The sequence below is a fragment of the Poecilia reticulata genome, chromosome 23 (assembly GCF_904066995.2).
Source record: "Poecilia reticulata chromosome 23, P_reticulata-male-v2, whole genome shotgun sequence".
In the NCBI taxonomy this organism is placed as follows: Eukaryota; Metazoa; Chordata; class Actinopteri; order Cyprinodontiformes; family Poeciliidae; genus Poecilia; species Poecilia reticulata.
In genome coordinates, this window is record NC_088852.1 from 5,691,075 (window position 1) to 5,714,949 (window position 23,875).

At 39.3% G+C, this 23,875-nt stretch overlaps 2 protein-coding genes across 2 annotated transcripts; both read right to left on the reverse strand.

The window, feature by feature from the left end:
* Positions 1-1,519: 1,519 nt before the first annotated feature.
* On the reverse strand, positions 1,520-7,708 carry LOC103459152 (methionine aminopeptidase 2). Its single transcript, XM_008400478.3, has 11 exons — positions 7,516-7,708; positions 5,539-5,628; positions 5,394-5,456; positions 5,190-5,292; positions 4,950-5,111; positions 4,003-4,184; positions 3,829-3,923; positions 3,656-3,752; positions 3,025-3,128; positions 2,836-2,951; positions 1,520-2,401 (listed from the first exon to the last, which is right to left on the reverse strand). The coding sequence occupies exons 1-11, from the start codon at positions 7,670-7,672 to the stop codon at positions 2,149-2,151; spliced, it is 1,422 nt and encodes a 473-aa protein (XP_008398700.1). The 5' UTR covers positions 7,673-7,708; the 3' UTR covers positions 1,520-2,148.
* Positions 7,709-8,981: 1,273 nt separating this feature from the next.
* Positions 8,982-23,457, reverse strand: vezt (vezatin, adherens junctions transmembrane protein). The gene is made up of 12 exons (XM_081603815.1): positions 23,298-23,457; positions 22,394-22,531; positions 18,777-18,866; positions 18,501-18,685; positions 16,899-17,183; positions 15,322-15,470; positions 14,334-14,479; positions 12,931-13,304; positions 12,652-12,845; positions 11,951-12,057; positions 11,654-11,861; positions 8,982-10,744 (listed from the first exon to the last, which is right to left on the reverse strand). Exons 1-12 carry the CDS (start codon positions 23,331-23,333, stop codon positions 10,242-10,244), a joined length of 2,415 nt encoding a protein of 804 aa, XP_081459941.1. The 5' UTR covers positions 23,334-23,457; the 3' UTR covers positions 8,982-10,241.
* Positions 23,458-23,875: the final 418 nt, after the last annotated feature.

Consider the following 23,875-nt stretch of genomic DNA (forward strand, 5'->3'; position numbering starts at 1 on the left):
AACTAATTTAGTAATCAATTAATCGTTAACTGGAGTTTACACTCAGAAAGGCAATTTGAACATACTCAGAGCAGTAACTAATCCAAAACTTTCAAAATATGTATGTAGAGTTTAAGATAAAATAAAATGAAAAAAGCTTTGTATGTAAATGTTTCACCTAGAAATATGTGACGGTTTTAGCTACACCTGGATCAAATTTGGTTAAAAAAAACCCCCAGAAAAACTATTAACCTGCTTTTGCTATGTAATTATTAACCGGTTAACCATATGTTGATGCTAGCAGTATTTTTTACCTGCAGATGCATCCTTTGCTACAAATTATCAAGTGTTCAATAAAATGTTTATTCAACATAGTCACAATGGACCTTACAGAAACTGCCTCGAAAGTCTCACGTGACTGCATGTCTCACAAACAAAGCCTGCGGTGCTTAGTTTCTATGTGTAATTTAATTTCGACTGACTCTTTGCAGAGTATTTCTGAGTCGATTAGTGTAGCATTTCTGCCGGATTTTCAAAAGATGTCAGCCACGACAATGGACAGGGGAGCCAACAAGTTAATGTCATCTTTTTTGGACGACATCAAGGTGTTTGAGCCACACAATGCCTCCAAGATTGTGCGCGTCACAGCTAAATGCTACTGGTCGATGAGGAACATGGTAAATCCTCAGACCCTCAGCATAAATATAGCTGTGGACAAGATCACTGACGCCTATTGTTCTCGCAAGGCTGGGTAAGTCGGGCATTCATGGTTTAGAGGGTGATTTCTGTTGGCAAATGTTCGTATGTGCCTAGGCCTGATACACGGTACTCGGAGGCTAACACAATTACAGTTTAGTAAAAAGCCTTTTCAGGTAAAATAACATCTTTAATGTATGTCAGATACGGTACACATTGCATATTGATCTGTTGAGCTAACGTAAGACTGTGTAACAGACAGGCTTCAAGATGTAGAAGTTGTATCGGTACTGCCATTATGCTGTACTTGGCTAAAAGGTTTTCATAATGGATGTGTTTATTATTGACTTTATTTTTTTTATTCACTAAACACAAAGAAAGCAAAGCAATAATACTTACACCAGCAGCCACTCCTTTGTTCTTATTGATCCTACGACGGTTGAGCTGCAAATGTGGTCGTGCACAAGCTTTGATCCAAGCAAGGCTTTCCGTTTCAGATTTAGGAAATCTGTGAATTTTAGTTCCACAAATACGATCAGGATAACTGACATCGCCTGTACAGATACCCCACTGACGGTGGAGAACCATTCTTTTTCGAGTCCTGACGCAAAAACTTTCTGCCGGTCTGCTAGTCCACAATGTACATTAGCATGTGTTTACTACTGTAGCTTGTGTTTGTGAGACGTCACGCACGTGGTAGCTGCGCTGTGACAAAATGGGCATTAGCCAATGAAATGCGGCCCCTGTGGTAAGGTCCATAGGCCTAAATATTAAAAAAATTGAAGAATTTGTCAAATATCTTTTATATATATATATATATTTAAACATTAAAGACAACAAGCAATGAGCAAAAATTATTTTAATCAATTTTTTTTTTTTTTCTTACAAAAACATTTCCAAGGAGAGTTCCAAATGAAGCATCTTATCTGGGAGCATACAGTCTCTGCGGCCGCTTTTCTACGATATTTTAGAGAGACTGGAGGGTCAGAGTGCAGGTTTCCCTCCTGGAGCGACAGAAGCTGCAGGGATGTGGCGTCTGAATGAAGATGGCGAATATTACTACGGCAACCTGTGCTTAAATGTGCAGTAAAGTCTGTATGCAGTGATTTCCCATCATGCATTGAGCTGAATACTTCCTAAAACCATCTGTATCTTCGTTGATTATAGAACTAAAGTCTCAGAGTGGAGTCGCTAGACCTGACAGGGAGGTTCCGGGTTTGCGCTTCTCTGAATACTGGGGGTCGCACCGAGTTTGCTTAGCAGCTGTAACACGTTTCTAAACAAGGTCCAAAGTTTGCTGTTGGGTTTTATCTCTCCCTGGAAGCTGTGAGGAGTGCACTGTAGGCAGCCTACAACAACATTTCTCATAGTTTTAATGACTCTTCTGAATAAAACGGCTCTGTTCTGCTGTTTCTCAATCAGTGTCTGGAGGAGCGGTGAGGGGGGCGCCGGGTGGAACGGTCGGGTCGGGGGTCAGTAGTCGTCTCCTCGGCTCACCACCTCCTTGCAGGTGGGCCGGAGCAGGATGGTGTGCTCGAACTGAGCCGTGTAGCAGCCCTTGGTGTCGCAGAGCGGCGGGTAGGGGTCCACGATGCCCAGGTCGCACAGGTTCTTCAGCGCCATCAGGTACTTGCTCTCGCCCAGGCGGTCCAGCCAGCGGCGGCAGAACGCCAGCGTGCCGAAGTTCTCGTTGATCACGTTCAGCAGGTGCTTCGCTCTCGGCAGCCTGGAGGGAAAAGAAGAGCGACAGGATTTAACTCAGACTTTCACTCATGATACGCATGTTGCGTTCACGCACAAAGTTTAACGTGTTGATGTGAGAAGCTCAGCTCTTTGACTTAATACATTATAGGGCTAATCTGATTACTAATTTGGGTTAATTGATTAATAATTAGAAAATAAAGTTGAATAAGATACTTTTCTTTTACAGAGTTTGAACTGGGTGAAGTTAAAACTGCCCCTTGAGGACATGTTTACAAAGTTTATTTATTTTAAAATGGAAACTTGTATTTTTTATACAGTTTTGGATTAATTACTGCTCCTTTCAGCAGATTCTTTTTTTAGTTTGTCCAATTACTAAATTAGTTTATTATTTCAATAATTATGATCAAGATTCACATAAAATGTCAACTAAACGCGGCGCGGCGAACGCGGCCTCACCTGATGGGAACATGGCCGACGTCAAAGTTCTTCATGTAGTGGGAGCACTCCATGTCGTCGTGGACGACGCCTTTCCCCGTGCTGCCGAACGTCTCGATGGCGTAAACCTCTCCCTCCTAAACACAGAAAACACACTCAGCACAGACCGACGTCCCAGTTCCACCATCAACACCAGTAAACTCCGCCCACCTCCATCCTGGTGGCTTCGCCTCCCTTAACGATGGGAACCGTCTTCCCAGCATGTATCCTGTACTGGCCGATGGAGTGACCGTTCAGGTTTCTGATTGGCTTCACTGAAAAAATAAATAAAATCAATAACACAAAAACTTTTCACTGTTTTTATGTCAGATAAAACAAATGATTTTCTACAACTTTACGTCTCTTATGTTCCTTCATTATTGTTGTTGCTGTGCAGCATGTTTGTTACATTTAATAAACATTTATTAGCTTTAAGGAAGCATATCTTGGACCGAGAGCAGGGTGACAAATCAGTTTTATTCTGATAATGTTATGTCTAATACAGTTTTTGAAGATTTAAATTTTTGGAAAATCTGGATTTTTTTTTTCCACCAATGAACTCCTTGTCCATCAGCGATGGCCACCATCTTGCTTGACAAGTGTTTTATTTATTGGACTTTAATTTTAGGACACATTAAGGTCAAGCTAAAACTTTTCTTACAAGAATAAAGTCATAATATTTGAATAATACAGTCGTGGTAGCAATAAAAATAACACAATAACACTGCTAGCTTTATTCTGCTGGTAGCAAGTTTAGCAACCTTAGCAACCTTGCTAATCCAAAACCGGGTCAAATAAACACCTTGGTATGTTTTCCCGTCGAGCTCCACTTCGTAGGACTCCATCACCTCCTGAATCGCCTCGCCGACGTCACACAGACGCACATCGATGCCGGCGTTCTGCAACAGACCGACAGCAGCGCGTCAGCTGCAGGTTCCAAACAGATCAAACATGGCCGACGTGTTTGAGTCCTACTTTGATTCCAGTGTTGGTGGCGTCCTGCACGGCCTCCAGCAGCTTGTCGTACTTTGGGTTAAACGTGACGGTGAAGGCACAGTCAATGATTCTCCCTGAGACACAGGAAATGAGGGGAGCGCCGTTAAATTTACAGATCTGTTGTCAGAGAGCGAAGCTGAAGCTGCGTTTTACCGTTGATGTGCGTGCCGAAGTCGATCTTGCAGACGTCGTCGTACTGCAGGACGGTGGGGTCTCCCGCGTTGGGGGTGTAGTGGGCAGCACAGTGGTTGAGGGAGCAGCCGGTGGGGAAGGCCAGCCCGGCGTTCAGCCCGTTCTCCTTTATCAGCTTACGGGAGCAATCCTCCAGACGCTCGCTGGGCGGAGGAGCAAAACATTAAAACCAGGAAGGAAAACGTACAAACAAAAGAGGCTAAACACTGCAAATAGAGCTGAGTGATAAACCAATGTTATTTATTGATTAACTTTAGAAGACTTAATTGCTGGAAAATCTGGATTTTTTTCACACCAATACACTTCTTAGTTCATAGTTCAGACTTTCCAACTTTAATATAAAAATAATGTGTAGGATGTGATGACTCTTCAGTCCAGTTGTGAAAAAACTTGAATTTCTGAAGTTATTGTATTAGAAACACTGAGAAATTGTCTGAAAGGGCTTTTTAAAAATGGGAATTAGTTCTGGATTAGTCTCAAAATTAAGAGGCCAGCGTCCAGCAGAGCCCACTGCACTGAAAACCTCCTGGTTATTCCACCAAATACTGATTTCTGAACTCTTCCTGGGTTAAAACATTACTATTGTTCTTTCTAAATGAATATTAACTTGTTTTCTTTGCGTTATTTGAGGTCTGAAAGCTCTGCATCTTTGTTGTTATTTTGACCGTTTATCATTTTCTGCTAATAAATACTAAATTATTGCTTGTAATGTCAGAGACATGTCAGTAGTTCATAGAATAAAATGTCAATGTTCATTTTACTCAAACATAAAAAGAAGTAAAATCACAGAAACTGATCATTTAAGTTGTCTATTAATTTTTTATGGAAAGGAACATGCTAATAATCATAAAGTAGGAATGTAGAAAATAAATGTTTTATTAAACAAGTGTGTGTCTGAGCCGCCTCACCAGATCTCTATCATGGTGAGTCCGGGTTTCAGGAAGCTGCGGACGTGTTTCCGGACTTGTCTGTGGGCCTCGGCCGCCTGCCGGAAGTCGTTCCACACTTCCTCGTTGGCTTTGTCCATCACCCGCCTCTCCTCCATGGTCATGCGCCACGTCGCACTCCGACTGGGAAACCACAACACGGGTCAGCGCCGACAACCTCGGCGAACAAAGTGAAAATAAAGAGACGGCTAAAACACTCACCCGTCCTGACAGACGGGATATTCACACTCCTGTCCGATGGGAAACGCGCCGTTTGGGTACAACTCACAGATGGGAACAGACGGAGGATCTGTTTGAGCTTTGGCTGAAAAAATAAACAAATAAATAAGAAACAATGCATTACTTTGTCCGACAGAATATGAATCTTCAAAAAAATAAAAAATAAATAAATAATCCTCCTCTTACATCCTTTCTTCTTCTTTTTCTTCTTCTTCTTTTTCCCTGCTGCGTTTTCACCGTCGTCTCCATCTGAACAAACAAACAGCCGTTAAACCGACATGTTGAGACGTTAAAGTAACCGAACAAACTGCTGATTTGTTCGCATATTTACCCTCCTCGCCTTCTTCGTCCTTCTCCTCGATCGTCTGCTTATCCAGCTGCTTTGTCACTTCCGCCACGCCGTCCGCCTCAGGTTCCACGGCTGCAGCAGGAAAACCGGTAGAGATGATTCAGTTACTACAGTGTTTACTGTAGTAAATACTACATTGCTATTTCACAGTTAAAAGGACAACTACTAAACTTTCTTTGGACAATATTTAGTTTATAATCGACATTTTTATCTGTTAAGGAAGGTATTAAACTCCATAATTTGCACACTGTTGAATAAAAAGACTTGTTTTGTTTTTCTTTACAGTTAGAAAACGCAAAATAATTATTTCTGTGTACTGTTAAATTAAAATGTTAAACTATAAACTACATCACTGCATTTTTGTAAAATAAGCAACAAACAAACAAAGTCCACATTCAGGTGATATGGACTACAACTTTAAATAATTAAAATACAAAACAAGTTATTGAAGTTCATTTGAAGAGAGAAAATATGTACAATATTTTGCCCACACAATCACTTTAATCAACAATAATAATAATGATTATTATTATATGTGCAAAATTTAAGTTGTAATCATTAGAATTGGCTTTTAATGTTTTGTAACAAACAAAAGTGAAATATAATGCAAAGCTTGGTTTGAGAGCGGTTGAGACAATCTGAGTAATATATTATTTAATTTGCTGATTACATATTCTCCTGTTTTCTTACGTAACAACTCCTTTAAACAGAGAATTACGAAACAGGAAAACTTGGCAGAGTTTCAACGCCATCAGTAAGCAGCAGCCAAAAGGTGGGGTCAGATAACAGGAAGGAGTAGAAATACTCAGAAACATTAATTTTATGTAAATTTATACTTAAATACGTTTCTTTCTTGTTCTGAAACGTGTTCTGAGGCCTGACAAAGTCCAACATACTCTGCTGTAAAACCCGCATGGCTAAAAGACGGGAAACGTCAAGTTCCGCCTGTTAGCTGCGGTGTTTCCGGTTTCCCTTTCAAAATAAATGCCCGTAGACGTGTAGGTTTTTTTTAGACTATAAAACTAAGTGCCTGTAAAGCTTACGCAAGCTAAATTTAGTTTTACTTGTTTTTCTTGAAAAGCTGAAAGATTTTGTTGTCAAACACACAACGCTGACTTTAACTTACCGGAAGTAAAGAGATTCACTTATTTTTGAAGGAAAGTTTTAGTCACTAAAAACTGCTATATTAAACAACAATGGTAATCCATTAAAGGGCTAGTTCAACTTTTCAAAGAAACACAAATAGTTCAAAAATGTAAATCACTCGACTATTTAACCCTAAACTAAATTATTCTATGTGACATTGGATTAGCTAAAATTTCCGGTTTGGCTTTGTTGAAGCCTTTTTTAAAATTTTTGTCAATAAAACCGAAGAACACGAGAATAGGCTTTAAAAACAAGACTATAAAAACAGAATTGTCGTACATTGAATACATACTTGGGGAAACTGAAATGTTCTCATTTTGGTTTGTTACATTTAAAAACAATAACACTGAATTCATCCAATTTGGAAGCGTTGCACCCACTTCAGATATCATCACCAGTATTTTAAAGTGGCACAAGTTTAATCGTTTAATCGTTTTAATTAATCGAGATCTTTTAGTTGACCAGCTTTTAAAGCAACATAAAACCTACTTTCTCGTAGCTTAAAGACGAAAGAAACTGCAGCTGGCTTAGCGTTTCACAGCTGCAATTAACGTAGAAAGTTTGCTATCTTTAACAATCCGAAATAACTCAAAACTTCATGGTAAATGTTTCAAAATCACTCCAAAACAAGTATACAATGTTAGAGCAGGCAATATAAGTGTATGTGCATTTATGTCATGTATATTTTAGGGCTACATTTAAACATTTCCGACTCCAATGCGGTTAACCCTGGCTAGTTTGACGCAGCTTTAACTAAGCTAATGTTAGCTTCGTTAGCGTGTTAGCACAACAGCAGCCACAGAAAACCCTTACCTGTCGTTGCAGATTTGCTCTTTTTCTTCTTCTTCTTCTTCTTTTTTGCTGCCTCGTCCACTGGGTCGGCCTCTTCCCGGATCTCGGCCTCCCCGTTCAGCTCCCTTTCGTGGACAGGCTTCTGGATCACTATGTGCTCCGCCACAACGTCCGCCATGATCGCAGGCACTGCTGGAAAAGGAAGCAGGATCGAACTGTTGCTGCCTTCACGGACACTCGTTACTTTAAAAACCGCAGTCGTCGCTGCATTACAGTTTTAACCTTTGCTTATAAATTGATTTATATTATTTCCTGCAATGTATGTTTATGTTTTATCGACTTAAACATCCTCTTCAAAAGGTTAATATGTCATTCAACTGAATATTTATTAACTGAAATCTATTTACAGCTATGACTCTAGTGGGTATATATCCGAGCCAGATTTAAGCAATAAAACGCCTCACAAGGTAAAAACTTGCCGACTCAGCGAAGGCCAAAGATGGAATACCTTTAGATAACGCATACATTAAATATGTTTCATAACAATAATAATAATAAAATAATAATAAATAACCAATTTGTGCTATGCAAGAAAAAAGACGGCAGTAGATTATACAATATATTTATATAATTAAAATATTTTTCACCAAATTAAACAAATATGGGATAAAATATATTAACTGCATATGCTATGAAAAATGTATAATAAAACTGAACAGTAATAGGTAGCATATATAGCTTACACTATACTATACTATATAAAATGTTTATTTTTCATAAATTAACTGAAGATATTACAATTCTCATTGCATGTTTGTACATTTTTTATTACGTATATATTTTAGTACCTGTCTGCTGTAATATATGCATGTATGAAATATTTCTATTACTGGTAAAAGTTGTTTTTGCCAGTGAGACCAGCAAGTATAGAAAACCCCACTAGATGGCAAAGCTGTTCCAGTGACCAAAATGACAAAAAATTGAAATCAATTAAGACTCAACGGATTGTAATTTTCAACATTTTATAAATAATGTAATTATTAAATAGACAGCTAATGCTCCTAGAAGTGTTTATGGATACTGGTTAGTCATATATTTATTTATTTATTGTAAGCTGTTAAAAAGATTGATCTTTCATTTCTCAAATATCTTGTTCGGCTGAATGTTTCAATTACAAGATAAATATAAGTACAAAAATTTGTTTCACTTAAAAAATAAGCTAAATATAATAAAAATAGTAATGTTTATGTGTTAAAAAGGTAAATAACTACGTAAATGAAGATGTGAATTATAGTTTTCTCTCCTGTTAATCTGAGAAATTACTTCTAAAAACCCTGAAATGTAGCAAAACAAATAAGTGAAGCTCATTAAAAAACTAATACAGTTTTGGTGTGAACTAGTCGGGGTGCAAAATCCAGAAAACCAGATGAAATAACCCACAGAACCAGCTTGTAAACCCCCACAGTGACGGACGACGACACGCTTCATTCAACACTTCCAGAGTGGCGTTTTATTTCAGAGTGAAAAAATGCAGGAAGGGTCGGGAAAAGGCAAACATGGTGACAAGGTGGAGACGAGGACTGACGCCGTCACCATCAGGTGCTTTCTCTTAAAGCGACATGCCGCCCTCAGAAAAAAACAAAAAAGACGTTTTTAACTTCAAATCTGCAACGCGGTAAATTACATTCACGTCAAACACTTCAAACCCAAACGTTTCCCCCTGTAAACACACACACTGATGAAATGGGAGTTTCTCTTTACGTCAGCGTGACTGTACCTTCTGCTTTGCTTTGACCCCGCCAGAGCAAATGGCATGTAGGAAACATGGAGTGGGGGCAGGACCAAAATAGAGCGCTGATTGTAAAAAAAAAAATAGCACAAGACTTCCTCCTCCTCCTCTTCTTCCCTCGTGTCTTTAGGAGAAGAAGTCAGCCGAGTTCATGATTGTTCCTGGATTTCACTGCAGAACGGTTTGTGTTTACACACCAACAAACTGGGCCAGTTTTACGGAAAACCTCCAGAGTCTCCAGTTCTTTTTCTCATGAGCTGCACGTGTGTTAAAGGGAAATTAGACTTTATTTTTCTAATCATTTGCTATGTTTTCCTTTAATATTTGATCCTTGGGATGAACAATATATTGGCAATAACATCGATATCAGACGATATTGGTCATTTTTTAATGTATCAGTTTGATATGAAAAACAGATATTTATTGCCATCTATCTGTGTTCCTCTTTTTTTTTTAAAAAAGAAACATTTATTTCTCTACTGTCAAAACAGTAGAGAAATAAATATATATATTTCATAAACATTAGGTGCTATACGCTCAACAAGTGGTCAAGTGTTTCCTAAATATAAGGAACTTTTATATGATATGAGGTCAGATTTAGTCCTATAAAAGCATAAAAATGGTCTTTAAGAATAGGAAGAGTTGCAATTATACATAATGTTGGCCAAATTCATCCAAACATTTGCTTAGTGAATAAACACAGAGTTCAGCAGTGAAGTAACAATCAGCTACATAAAAACTGACTGCAGATATGAAATGATGTGGTGGCAGCTGAGGATGTTTTGCTACTTGAGCCTCGCTGCGACGCGGGGAGGTTTCCTTGTTTTGTGTTTCTTGTTCCTGAGTTTCCACAGCTGTCAGAGTCGCAGGTGACAGAATGACGGACGGACGGGTGGAACATCAGGACGCAACGAGACGAAGACCGGACTGAGACATAAATACAGCTTCTGCTTAATGTCTAATCCTTCTCTGAGGTTCTGAAGTTTTCTCCTCCTTCATCCTCCTCCTCCTCGTCATCTCCAAACGTCTGCTCCTCCCTGTTGGCGAGCGACTGTGAGCGCGCCGCCACCTGAGCGGCGAGGGCGGAGCTGAAGCTGAGTGTCTCCGAGCCATGGATCTCCGTCAGTCTGTCCAGCACCGACACGGCGGGGATTTTCGGCTTCAGGAAGCAGTCCAGACCGTTCTGACGCTCCTCTTCCTCCTCTGTGACGCCGTCGTACTGGTGCAGCTCTGAAGCTCCGCCTCCAACAGAAGGTCCGCCCTGCTCGCTTTCCTCCGAGCCGCAGCTGAACTCTGTAACCGGGTCGGGCCTCACCCTGTCGTCCTTTCCTTCCCCTGGCTCCCCGTCGTTTCCTGCAGGCCGCTCTGATAGGTAGTTTCCTTCCTCAGAACCGATTCCTGCAGCGCCCACTGGACCCGGAGCATCAGGACTCTGGGTCAGAACCGAAGGCGATGCAGCAGCTGCAAGAGAGGCAGGAAGGAAACATTTAGGATTTTACTACAACTAGAATTAATCAATTATTGATCATTAATAGACTAAAAAGAAAAGACATTTGCTGGAAAAAAACAATCATATTCAGAGCTGCAATTTAGCAAAAACTGTACAAAAAAACCCAACAAATTTTACACTTAATAAAAAGAAAATCTATGTAATTATGCTGGGAAAGTTTCAGCTTCCCCTGGTTCATATTCTGTAAAAAAACAAAAGATCCTATTGCAGCTTTTATTGACCAATTATTCATTGCTTAATAAATAAATAATCAACCCAAATCCTACTTCAGTAAGAGTAGCACTACTTCAACATGTTTCTACTCCAGTAAATGTAAAAAATGGCCGTCCAAGAAATTACTCGAATAAAAAAGTTATTTGGTAAAAAGGCGACTCGAGTACTGAGTAACTAATCAAAACATAAATCATTTAATATTTACAAATTCAGACGGACCAAAACATAAAGTTATCTGGAAATTTTGGTAAAGATCAAAATTGAAATAATTTATATCAATAACATAATTACAAAATAAAATCAGGCAAAAGAAGCATATTTCCAAATCAATTTCTTTCAAAATAAAACTTATAAAACTAACAAAAAAGGTGAGTTTCTGTTTCTGGGTAGAGAATCCAGAACTCGTAAAAGTAAAAAGTACAGTGTAGCAAAAATACTCCTAAAAGTAAATTTCCTCCCAGGTTACTCAAGTAAAAGTAACTGAGTAAAAGTAATTAGTTACTAGCCATCTCTGACTAATGTGACGTAGTTCTAAGACAGTAGTTGCAACTTTGTTTGGGTTGAGAACAGACCTGCAGCTTTTCTATTCTGTCATCCAGACTGGAAGCAGAAACTACAGCAGCTTCACTCCAGGAATAACTCCAGACCTTGGTCACTGAACAGCATCTGCTTCCTCTTCATCCTCTCCCCCTCAGACGCTCGGAAACCCAGGACGGCTTTCAGCTCCGACAGGACGCGCCGCGACTCCTCCCTCTCCCTCCGCTGCCGCTCCCGCTCCTCTGGGGACAGAACGTCGGACCAGGAACCTCTCCCCTCCCCGTCCGAGTCCGAGTCGGAGACGTAGGCCTCCAGCTCCTGGCGGGACCAAACAGAGGGACGGGAATCTACGTTTGAGACAAACGAATTGTGAGCTTTAAGCTGAAAAGTCAGGAATTTTATCTCACCATTTCCTCTGGCACCGGGTCTCTGTCCAGGATGAGCGGGTAGGACGGAGGAGCAGCAGGAAGTTCAGGAACAAGAGGAGCAAACTGCTCCGTGTCGTCAGCATTACCTGGACAGAGGGGGCGCTGTGAGCTCACCGGAGCTTTGATTGGAGGAAAAACAGGCCCACAGCACGACAGATCTTCCACTATGCTTTAATTGGACATGCAGTGCTTCTTGTGGCCAGCAGCAGCTTATTGAGATGTAAATTGATGAGACGTTTGTATCGTCCACAGGTGTCAAACTCAAGGCCTGGGGGCCAAATCTGGCCCGCAGTAACGTTTTATGTGGCCCGTTAGACTCCAAACTACATAAATAAGTCCTTCCAGTTTTTCACAAATCTGCAAAATTCACACAAACTCAACGTATCTCCACAGTTTTTCCTCAGCCTTACTTGATGTCAAGTCATAATCCGTAACTGATACGGCGAATAATAAAAGGTCGCATTCAACATCATACATTAGCGCAAATATTGTAAACATTCATAGCAAATATTTCCAAATTATCACCACAAAATCTGCAATTTTCACTGCAAAAAACACTAAAAGAATCACAAAATCCTGGAGGAACAGCTATTTATTGATATTTTAAGTTTAATTTAAATGTTTTGTTATAAATAACTGATAAAGTGCTACATGTGCCTTTTTTTACTTTCCCTGCTTACCTGTACAGGCGTTGGCTCGTCTTAGCATGCGCTCCACCTGGCAGACAGTGTCCTCCCAGCAGCCGGCGCTGGCCTGCATGTGGGGTTGCAGCTGCTGCAGCCGCTCGCTCAGGTCCTGGTAGCCTTCAAGCGTCAGCTCCGTCAGCTCCTTGGACACCATCAGCTTCTCCAGATCGTCCTCCAAGATGATCATCCTGTTGGTACAAAAGGGTGGAGGTCAATCTGGCCTTGATCTAATGCAGACAAAGTGAAACAAAGCCAGTTGTGCATGAATCTCACTCGCTGAGCAGCGCCTTGAGGTGGAGCTGCAGGCTGCGGATGGATGTGTGCAAAGCGTTGAGCTCCCGGCATTTCTCCCTCGCTCGTCCATTCCTGTCGGCGCTCGATGTCCTGGGCTGCATCTCGAAGTGCCGGTGGAAGTCGTAGCTGCGCTGCACGTCGCCCAGACAGCTGGCCAGGGCGTGATGGAGGGGCTCCGTCACCGCGGCGATGGACCGGTGCAGCGGAGGTGGAGGAAGTGAGGGAGACGAAGGAAGAGGGATGTCTTCTTTGGTTCTGCCTTCCTCGGACTCCTCGGTTCGGTGTGGTGAGAGGAGGAGAGCGAGCCGACGGAAACATTCTGAGCTCTGACCCAACCACAGCTGGAACAACATCTGCAGAGGATACAATAATAATCAGAAAGCTGCAAGTTATCAATTAATGAGTTAATCTAAAAGCTGATTAATCTTACTGATCTACTACTGATTAACTAAGTGGCTATTTTCTTAACAACTTGACCTACCATCTTTCCATTATATAAATATATTTTTCATAAACTAAATAAAAAAATTATTAAATTTTAACGACATTTTGTATATACTCCCTGTTTATTCAGTGAATATAAAATACTCACTGAATAAACACAGAATTGTGGTTTTCTTATATTAAACTTAAATATATTTTTACGAGCACAACAAAACAGGAACCTCTTAAATTTCTGAATAGAATATTAGAAGATGAAAAGAAAAAGATTTGTGTGCAATATTTAATTCTCCATGACCAGAGGCCGTGGTTGCTCTAAAAGGAATAGAGTAAATGAATTACATTAACTCTAAACAGCAAACAAAATCAGCCTTGTTTAGTGGCGTCGTGTTTTTCCCCATCATATTACAATTTTTCACCACTATCCCCTCCCCTTTTCTGACTTATTAGCCTCACTTCGTAGCACATCAGCCGTTTGAGAAGTTTCGTTGCTAACTGCTCCGTTATGTAGCTCAAATGAGCGCCATAAAGGTGATAACTTAAGGAGATTGTCGAGTATTTTTTATTTCAAAACCACTTAAGGAGTTTGTCGAGTGTTTATTATCTCAAAACAGAACCGCATACCGTGCACTGCACACCCCAAACCGGACTCTGCTTGGGTCATTTCTCTTTCCGGTTCTGATACGGCCGCCATCTTTGTTTCTACCTCAACGGCTCCGACCAGCGGCGCCCTCTGCTGGATGGCGACCAAACTACAACACTAAAAGAAGATCTAATTTACGTCATTAGTTAATCGATTGGAACAAATTTTAATTTAATAAACCGCTAACCGACAGTTAATTGTAAGTCGATCAATTGTTTGCGTCCCTATTTCAAAGTTTCTCTATCTTCTGATTCCTATACTTAGGGAATACCAAACTCTAAGCGTGAGGAGGCCGAACCTTGAGGGCTGGAAGGCTGTAGTCGTCGGTCAGCTCCTGCGCCTGCTCGTCCCCCAGATGTTCGATCCCCAGGCCGAGGCCCAGCTCCTTCAGAGGCACCGCGCACACGTAGTTGGTCACATTGTCGACCTCAGAGTTCAGCGGAAATGTTCAGGGGAGTTAAAGACACAAAACATATCTGGAAAAGCAATGTTCACATCTATAAACTTTAATTTGTTCTTGGTTTATGTCTCAGGCTTATTTCACCTAACTGAAGGAATCTTTTTGATGAAAATATGTCGTGATGCATCAAAGAATCAATTCTGAAAGTCATTAAAGGAAGGTTAGGGATCGGAGATAATAAAAACATTATATTTTGGTGCAGAAGGAAATAAACAGGGACGAAAAAGGATAAAAAGTTAGGTGAAAAAAACCCAAAAAAAAAAAGAAAAAAAAGAAAAAAAAATTGCAGAAATAAAATTTTTTTAAAAGACAAAATTGAAAAATCAAATTAGGAAAATGTAAATAATATTAGAAAAAGAAACGGAAAGGAAAAAAACTAAAACAACAAATAATAGAACAGATGAAGAAAACAGAACAGAAATGAAAACAAAGAAAAAGCAGAAAACGATAAAGAAGAAATAAAAACAAAAAATAGCATGAAAACAGAGAAATTAAAATGGTGAAAAAGAGAAAAAAAGACAAATGAAAAATAAAAAAAGCAGAGAAAATGTAAATGCTGAAAAAAAACTCTTAGAGCTATATTAAATTAATCAGAGTTGGGTAGTAAATAGTTACATTAATGTAAAGAAAATAAATAAATAAAAAATCTGATAACTTCCGAGACGACACTGAAATCCTTCGCAGCCTCTAATTTACGCTGTGAATGAAAACATTAATCAAATGAATCCAATTCAAACAGCAGCAGCGGCACAAAAGCAGCTGAAAGCTTCAGGACGTTTTACAGCAGCGCACATCATGGAGGTCCTGGTTTACTCAGGTGAAGGATATGCTTTGAGCATGTGGCAGGTGGCCCGGCGCGAGGCTCTGAAGGCCGAGCGGAGAGCCCGGTACAGCACCTTCCGGAGTCCCATCAGCTGCTGGCTGCGAGGCACCGCCCCGGGCCCCGCCCTGCTAAAGGAGCTGGCCGCACTCACCCTGTCGAGCAAACTTGACAAGTGAAATGTGATACAACTGTGGAGACGTCCCAAAGAGGCGTGGGGGCACACACAACACACAAGACAGACGACTGAGACATGGACGCTACTCAGCATCAATCAAATGCATCTTTCAAGTAAAAAAAAAAAAAAAAACTTTCAAGAGTTTTAGGTTCTTTTTTTTTAGACATAAAGCATTCAAATTTCACTACAAATTTACAGCAGATTTTTCTAGAGTAGCCAGGCTTTAACATGAACCCTGCAGAAACCAGAAACTGGAGAGAAAGAACGATAAAACGAAGGAAAAAAGGTACGACACACGGGGAAAGAAGGAATAAATAGAAGGATGAATGTAGAGAAGCAAAGGAAATAAAGAGAAAAATGAGAAAGAGGGACAAAATAAATACAGAAAGGATACAAGAAAGAAAGAAAAGAACAAAAGGAAGGACTTAAAGATAATAAATAAGATAATGAAGAATCATTTTCATTATAAATGTGTGCAAAACTTTGTCAATATCACAAAATACAATTTTACAATTGTGATGTTTCCATCAAATAAGAAACAGAATTAAAACCACATGTTAAAGTGTTTGTTCACGTGATAAGTTATTAAAATCATGGAACAATTTATCTGAGCCTTAATTCATTATTATTTTTATCTACTGTCTTATCAAAATAAAGCTCAACAATGTTATTCAAAGAAAGTCTTTAATTTAAATGTTAAAATTTTCCAAAATTCCTAATAGGCTTAAAACAAGTTGCACTTTCAAAATAAAGCGCATCCTTACCCTTTAATGTCAGTCTTGATTATTTGTAGTTTAAATTAGGGGTGGGCATTTATCGTATCGTTTATCATTTGTCGTGAAAAAAGTTCTTGTAAGAATTTAAATGTACTGTTATGATAAACTCCAGATATTGATTGTACTATTGTAAAAACAATAGTATGACTGGAAATGTTATTTTTGCCATTTTCTCCACTGTTTGTTCCATTAGAGAATCAATAAATCTTAGTCAATTCGAAAATATGATTAACTGCAGTTACTGTGAGCAGTTTAGTGATAAGAATCAATCTTTTTTTTTTAAGTCAGTAGAGTCCCAAAGAGCCCAATTCAAATGGAAATGTTTTTCAGCAACAATATTTGTGTTTTTGGCTCCATGAATGCTGTGCCATGTAACACAGTAATACAGTTACGTGAAAGAAATAAGTATTTCATTAAACTCTTTATCATCGTCACAACAGTAACACAAAAAATTGTGATAAAATTTTAAGTTCATATCGACCAACTTGGTTTAAATTACTGCAAAAGATCCAGTTAAAATCAGTGCAACACTAAGTTATCTTAAAACTACCCCTTCATAATGAATCGATCTAGAATAAATCAATCTAGAAGAATGTCTGTGATTGGATGAGGAAGAGTGAAGCACTTACAGGGTGAACCCTCTGGAGATGACCTCCGTCTCCTGGACCAGCCGCAGGGCTTTTCGGGCCAGTCCCGTCAGAGTTTTGCTGTTATGGACCAGCGTCTGGAGTCGCGTGGTCCTGGTCTGGACGTCCTTCTGCATCCGCCTCCGTCTCCACAGCGCCAGGCCCCTCAGCGCCACCCAGCCCAGCAGGGCCAGAGCCCAGGGGGCCGCAGCCAGGGACCACAGGCTGTCCGGAGAGCAGCAGACGCCCAGCAGCACGGCAGCCAGGCCCAGCAGCCCCGCCACATCCCTGACAAAATAAATTCATCATTATTAACTGAGTAAAGTAGAAGAAGAGAAGATTAAGCTTTTTACACCAGGGTTAGCATTAAAGCTGGACAATAAATCAATAAAAATATGTATTATCATAGACTTGAGATCAAAATCAATACATAATACATGTGATAGAATATTCACTGAACTCTGATCCAGAACTGCACAGCATTCTGGGAAATGTGGGCAGAGGAAAACCTTTAGCTGCTCAACCTCTGTTGGTGGCTTCAACTAACTCACTCTCTCTTTGGTTACCTAGCAACTCACTCTGTCGCTCTTTGGTTACCTAGCAACTCACTCTGTCGCTCTTTGGTTACCTAGCAACAGCCTATTGAGTAAGTTCCGCAGCAGCAGTTTAAATTTTTGTTGCTGTGGTGTTTTTACCGTTTTTATTTTTAAAATAAAAAATAACGGCGCGAAGTGAAAACTGTGGACTAAACAAACACAAGGTCATGAATACAATTTGGTAATATTTCAGATATTCAAAACCAAAAACTAATCAATAATTATCAATATCGACTGACATGAAATGATTTTCAGCCATATTGTCTCCCAAAACCTTAATGATTGTGACTTGCGGTATTCAGGCCTGAACATCTGCAGTCGCGTGAGGATTGCACAGGCAGGGAGAATATAAAAACAGACAACTGGATGTCACCATAAAAATTTTGGATGATAAACTGTCAGTAATTATTGAGATAAACAAAAACATTTTGCTTATCTCAATAAACAAAATGAGATAAACAAATAATAAAGCTTTTATTATAAGTTTTATTATTTACTTATAATAAAACTGGAGAATATTATATAGTCAAGTTATTAGTTGTTGAAGTAGCTTTAGCTGGTAAAATTGTCAACTATAAATCCAGGTTCCTATGTTTGTTAACTGGTGTCCCACAGGGCTGTATGCCAGGTACAATTATTTTTTGGGATGTATATTATTGCTTTACCTTCTCTTCTCAGTTGGAGATATTTCATAATGAATAGGATTGTTTACCAATGTACCGATTTTTATTATACCTTCAAGCACAATGTAAACAAATGAGCTTTTAAGAATGAGCAATGTCTAAACACTTGTTAGTTTTATTGATGTGGATCGTCTTTGCTGGAACAATCACATTTATTGCACAATGTTTTAGTTTTTTTAACTAGAAAAATATAAAAATATTTTAATTATGTGACATACTCATTCAAGCTATCCTTTCAGCTAACCTGGACATATTTACATTTAACTTCTTTAATTATTAATGAACGATGCCCATTTTAAATGAATTAATTATTAAGAGAGAAATACCATAGCGATGGAGTGGAGACGAGACTTTGTCTGGGGAGGGAGCTGACTCGGCTGGGGTAGCCGGAGGGCGACGAGCCGAGGGTGAGCAGGCTCGGGTCCAGCAGCTCGATGAGCTCCACGTCCTCCTGCAGCAGAACGTCCTGATCCAGGATGCATCTGACCGAGTACTGGCCGAAGACGCCGTCCTGTGACGAGGCGGGAAAACCAGTGAAGCAAAACACAAACAATAAACATTTCGCTAATGATTTTAAAAAATAAATGCGTTTCTGGACGTACCAGCTGTTGCTCCAGCTTACGGGATTCAGCTTCCTGGTGAAGAGGACTCCATCTCCGCAAGGCCTCAACCAGCCTCCATAAACATCCTCCCTGTAAGAGACGCACAGCAAGGAAACATAACCAAACAATTCAGAGATAAACCACAACAGGCTTATCTCTGTTTAGATTGCTAAATTATTTGTTCTGCAAGAACACAAAACCTTGCCAAATATCTTTGGTCTAATTTATAGAACGCTTGAAATAAGACAAAACTAACTTACAAGTAGCTTTTCAGTAAGACACAGGAGTTTGGTTGAAGTTAAAAAACTTATATTTCCACAGGCAGATTATTTCACTTATAACATAAAAAACATCTTGTTACAAGTAAAGTAATCTGTACTAGTACATTTTCATCATATTAAGGAATTATTTACGCAATACAAGCTCCTTTATCTTCCTGCAAAGTTACTTGTAAGTTAGTTTTGCCTTATTTCAACATACTAAGATATTTGCACAGCAAACTAGACCAAAGATCCTTGGTAATATTTGTGTTTTTGCAGTGTGCCATTTTTATGGACAAATTCTTAAGTCAACAAACACACCAAAGGAGTATCTCAGTTCACAAAGTCTTTTGTGCAATAATCTGTAAAAGAGTTCTGCTGCACAAATTATAAAACTTGTTTCAGTTTCTATAAGGAGTTTGTCATGTTTGTGCAATTTAATAAAAAGTCAAGTCAAGCATCAAACTGTTGCAGAAATATACAAAAACGTACTTTAACCAGCATATTCCCCTGTCAACAACTTCACTAAAGGAAATCACCACAGACTTTTACAATGTTTCAGTGCAGCACCGTTTGGATGCATGACTAAGCTCAAGGGGTTTTTCAAAATCTTGCTCGGTTTTGTTGCCAGATCCTCCCAAAAATGCATAACACCTCATTGAGGACAGGATTTATTTGACTCTAATCTGCTTACCGTGTTTAGGACTCATGTCGGCGCTCATGTTTGTTTAATTTCAGAGGCGGTTAAGTGTGTTTACTCTACAACTGCAGACGTATTGATTGCTAACGGGACGTTCACACGCCACTGATCATCAGTTTTATCCGCAGCATTATCAAAGTAGGCCACAACTCTGCCCAGAGCCGTACCGCAGACAATAATCAACAGCAGAAATGATGCAAGGCCTGGACGGATCAAATCCAGTTATTACTCTGGTGTACTCATGTTGACGCTCATCTGTATTCTGCAGCAGGTTCTGGAAAAACTGCAGCTCTGATGAGTTTTAGTAATTCGAAGAGCTGGAGTAAAAGCTCCTTGTGCAGAAAAGTGTGGGACTGCATGCAAAGTCTCTCCAAAATAAAGCAGAAACAGAAACAATGATTTGGCTTCAACAGCAAATCATGTAAATTTTTTCTATTTTTGTTAAACTGGTTCACAAACCAGTTGAAAATGACACCACAGTAGATCCGTAATGTTATGTATAGTTTACTTTTTGTGTTGCTAAAAGAAAGTATTCCATCTCCATTGTGTCTGTGTTTAAGTTTCTCTCTTTCCCGAATCATTGGTGAAGATACAGATGAAGCCGTTAGTTTTTTCTTTGTTGAGCTTTTCATTAGGGTTTTATTTTATAGATCAAAACAAAGTAGAACAAAACTATTAAGTGGAAGAAAAATAACAATATGTGAAGCGAGCAGACACATAAAACATGACAACTTAGCCACAGCAAACGTATGCACTGTTCCATGTTCGTAATGGGAAAAGACTAGAATAAAGTATCAGTAAGTGTTTCACATGAAAGGATACATTTATACCAGATAAATTATTTACTGGTAGACTGAACAATTCCCCAGGACTGTATTTGCTTAAGCAGTTCAAGTACAATAAAAAGAAACAAAACAGGTAAATGAGGCTGTAAATTATGTAGCAGTCTGTGTTACAAGGTACTTCAGTACTATAAAACATAAACAGAGAGCTGCTTCATATGATAATGTCATATTTACTTATTATATTCCAGAGAAATTAATCCAGTTTTGCATGTTTTTGCATCTGGAACAAAGTTCACGTCGTCTACTGGCGCCTGCAACATATGACAACACAATTTTAAAGGATGCATCCATTAAAATTGTGCAAACCTTCACTATGAGTGTTTGAAGCAGCACAGACAGTTATCTATCCGAGTTTAACCTTTATCTGGGTTCCAGGAAATGGCTGGAAGAGGGAAGAGTCAGATCTGAGTCTCTCATCCTCCTTAACTCCTTAGAACAACACACCGCCGGGGAGGAAGCATGACACGCATGGAAAGTTCCCGAGCGAGGCGAGCGAGGCGAGCGTAGCTCCGCTTCCCGTTTTCATGAGGAGAGCAAACAAGGAGAGGCTGAGTCATGTGATCTTACCCCCCACCCCCCCACCCACCCACCCAAGCTTACCGGGACATGTCGCCCGCTCAGCTGAATAAAACCTAAAACTAGAGTCATTAACGGTTGTTTTAATCCTCAGGTTGCACTCAGTTCTACGAAAAACATCTGGAGAATGAACACAGAAATTATACTAAGTTGCTGTTGGAGTGAGGGGTTACATCAGAGAAAAACAACCAGATGGCGGTAATCGCATTACAGAAATCTCTTAGAAAATCAGGGCTATCTTTTTATATATATATATATATATATATATATATATATATATATATATATATCTACCCGATGCAACAAGCAAAACAAAATGTAAAAACATGATACCTGAATCTGGATGCAAGAAGCTTCTACTGCCATGTTTGTTGCCTTGTTTGTCAGAAGCCAGCATGTGTCCTTTTTTGGGGTCAATAGTCTAATTAATTACTTTTATCTGACTGCACAAGTTATTAAAGGGGAATGACATGAAAAACACGGACGCCGCTTCAGGACGCAAGAGGAAGCCAGGATGGATGCAGAACAAGAGAATCACACTGTGACTCTGATGTCTACTGCAAAAATTTCCTTTGATGCATCAAATTATTATCATCATTATAGAGTTAAACCACAATGATACCAACAGCTGTCAACTTCTACAATAAAACCACCTTTATTGTTCTGCAATAAAGCAACAGAAATAGAGAAATAAAAAAGTTATTAGTGTTAAAAACAGTAAATGTAAAAAAAGATTAACAATAGCAATAATAATAATAATAATACACACATACAAAACAAGATTAACAAAAAAATACTGATAGTTTGTGCATCTTCAGACTGAAAAAAAACAGTATAAATAAGAGAAATTGAAGAAGAATGAATGGAAAAAGCATGAATTTTGATGGATATAGAATAAAAAAGGAAATAAAAATAATACTCAATTGTCTTTTTATATTCTTATCCAAATCTAAAAAAAATGGCTTTACTAAATTCCAGACTCTCTCTGTAATGTTTTAGTTGACATTATCATACAGTAAACTGTTACATAAGTTACTATATTTCCTTAAATAATCACGTCAAATATTTTGAAAATTGACCAAATAAAGAGACGAAATACGTTGTTCATTCTGGATTCCATCTGATAGCGGAATGAATAAAACTTGTGATATTCAGCGGGACAAATCTTCAGTAATCTCTCATGAATACCAAGAAAAGCTTGTTTCGTATCAGTAAGCAGGATGGAGGAGAACTCACTGAGGTTTTCTGCTGCTCTTGGCCAGGAGAGGCCATGTCTCCCTCTGCACCGCCGTACTCCTCCTCCTGCGACGCCGTCGGACATGACTCGAAGTCTGTGTGCCCTAGATCCTGAAGGTACTGGAACAGCGGGGAGTTCTGCAGAGATGGAGAGAAAGAGAAACTTGCTGATCTGAATGAGGAGGAGGAGGAAAATGTCATGCCAGCTGAGGCAAGATGACAGGATGTGAGATGAAACTGTTCCCATGTTTACATGGTGTGAATAAAAATCCAGGCATGTTCATTTTTAGTTTTTAGAAAAAAAAGCATAAGATTGCTTAATCCCAGATAGAAAAGTGGAGTCTGTTAAGGAATTATAATTTTATCCAAATGATGTCTGACCCATTTATCCCCAGCTGCTCAGCCCATATTTCTGGGTGATATCCATCTGAGCAGCTCCTCTGTGTTTAATTCCTGCAGGAAAGCATTTCAAGACATCTACAATCATTGCCAACAGCCTGCACTGCAGCTATAGCAAACAATAGCTACTCACATGCATTGTTACACGAAGTCGCAGCTCATGTTGTCACCAAGCAAACACTCAGATGTAGAGCTACGCTGGAGTCATTTTTCAGAACCGACGCAGCAGCACTGGATGTAATCATCCCCACCCCACCTCGTTATAAATGCGGATGAAACACCGGCTCAGCCTCCCTCATGACCACCAAAGCTCCTTGGCTCGACAGGAACACGCTCAGAAACTCAGCCAAATATGTGGAGTTGCTTGGGATTACACTGCAACAGGCAGGGGGGCTGCTAAAGCGACGCTAGCTTACCTGTTAGCCTGTTAATGAGCCCATATTTACCTCTAATCGTCATGACAAAGCATCAGTTCGTTTAGAAAAAGAGGCGCGCTTATACAAACCTCAAATACCACATCTTCGTCAAACTCCTCCGTCATTGCTCTCCGCCATCGATACCAACCCCATTCAGCATTCTCCAGTTGGAGGCGAGAGTTATCACAAACAGCGGTTGGGAAGTTATGAGTTAGCCTGGTGCTAACGTTCGGCTAAAACTACAATTCCCAAACTGCAATTCGATTTGCCACTTCCTCGCGAGGAACGATAATATAATATAATATAATATAATATAATATAATATAATATAATATAATATAATATAATATAATATAATATAATATAATATAGTTACGTTTTAAGTAAAACATGTACTTTTAAGATTAGCTTTGTTATTTTAAATGTACACTTAAGACATTTAAGTAAAAGTATAATATTATTATTATAATAATATGAAGCAATGCTTCATATTATTATGAAGTATCGTTACTATTCTTGAGTAAAAATTCTGGATACTCAGTGAATGAATGACAAGAATACTTTATCCAGAATGCACGAGACACAGAAAAACCGAGTTTATGTTAAAGAGGGTACGCTTTGCTGTGTTAATGTTGTTTTCTTACATTTTCTTGTAAACAGAGGATTT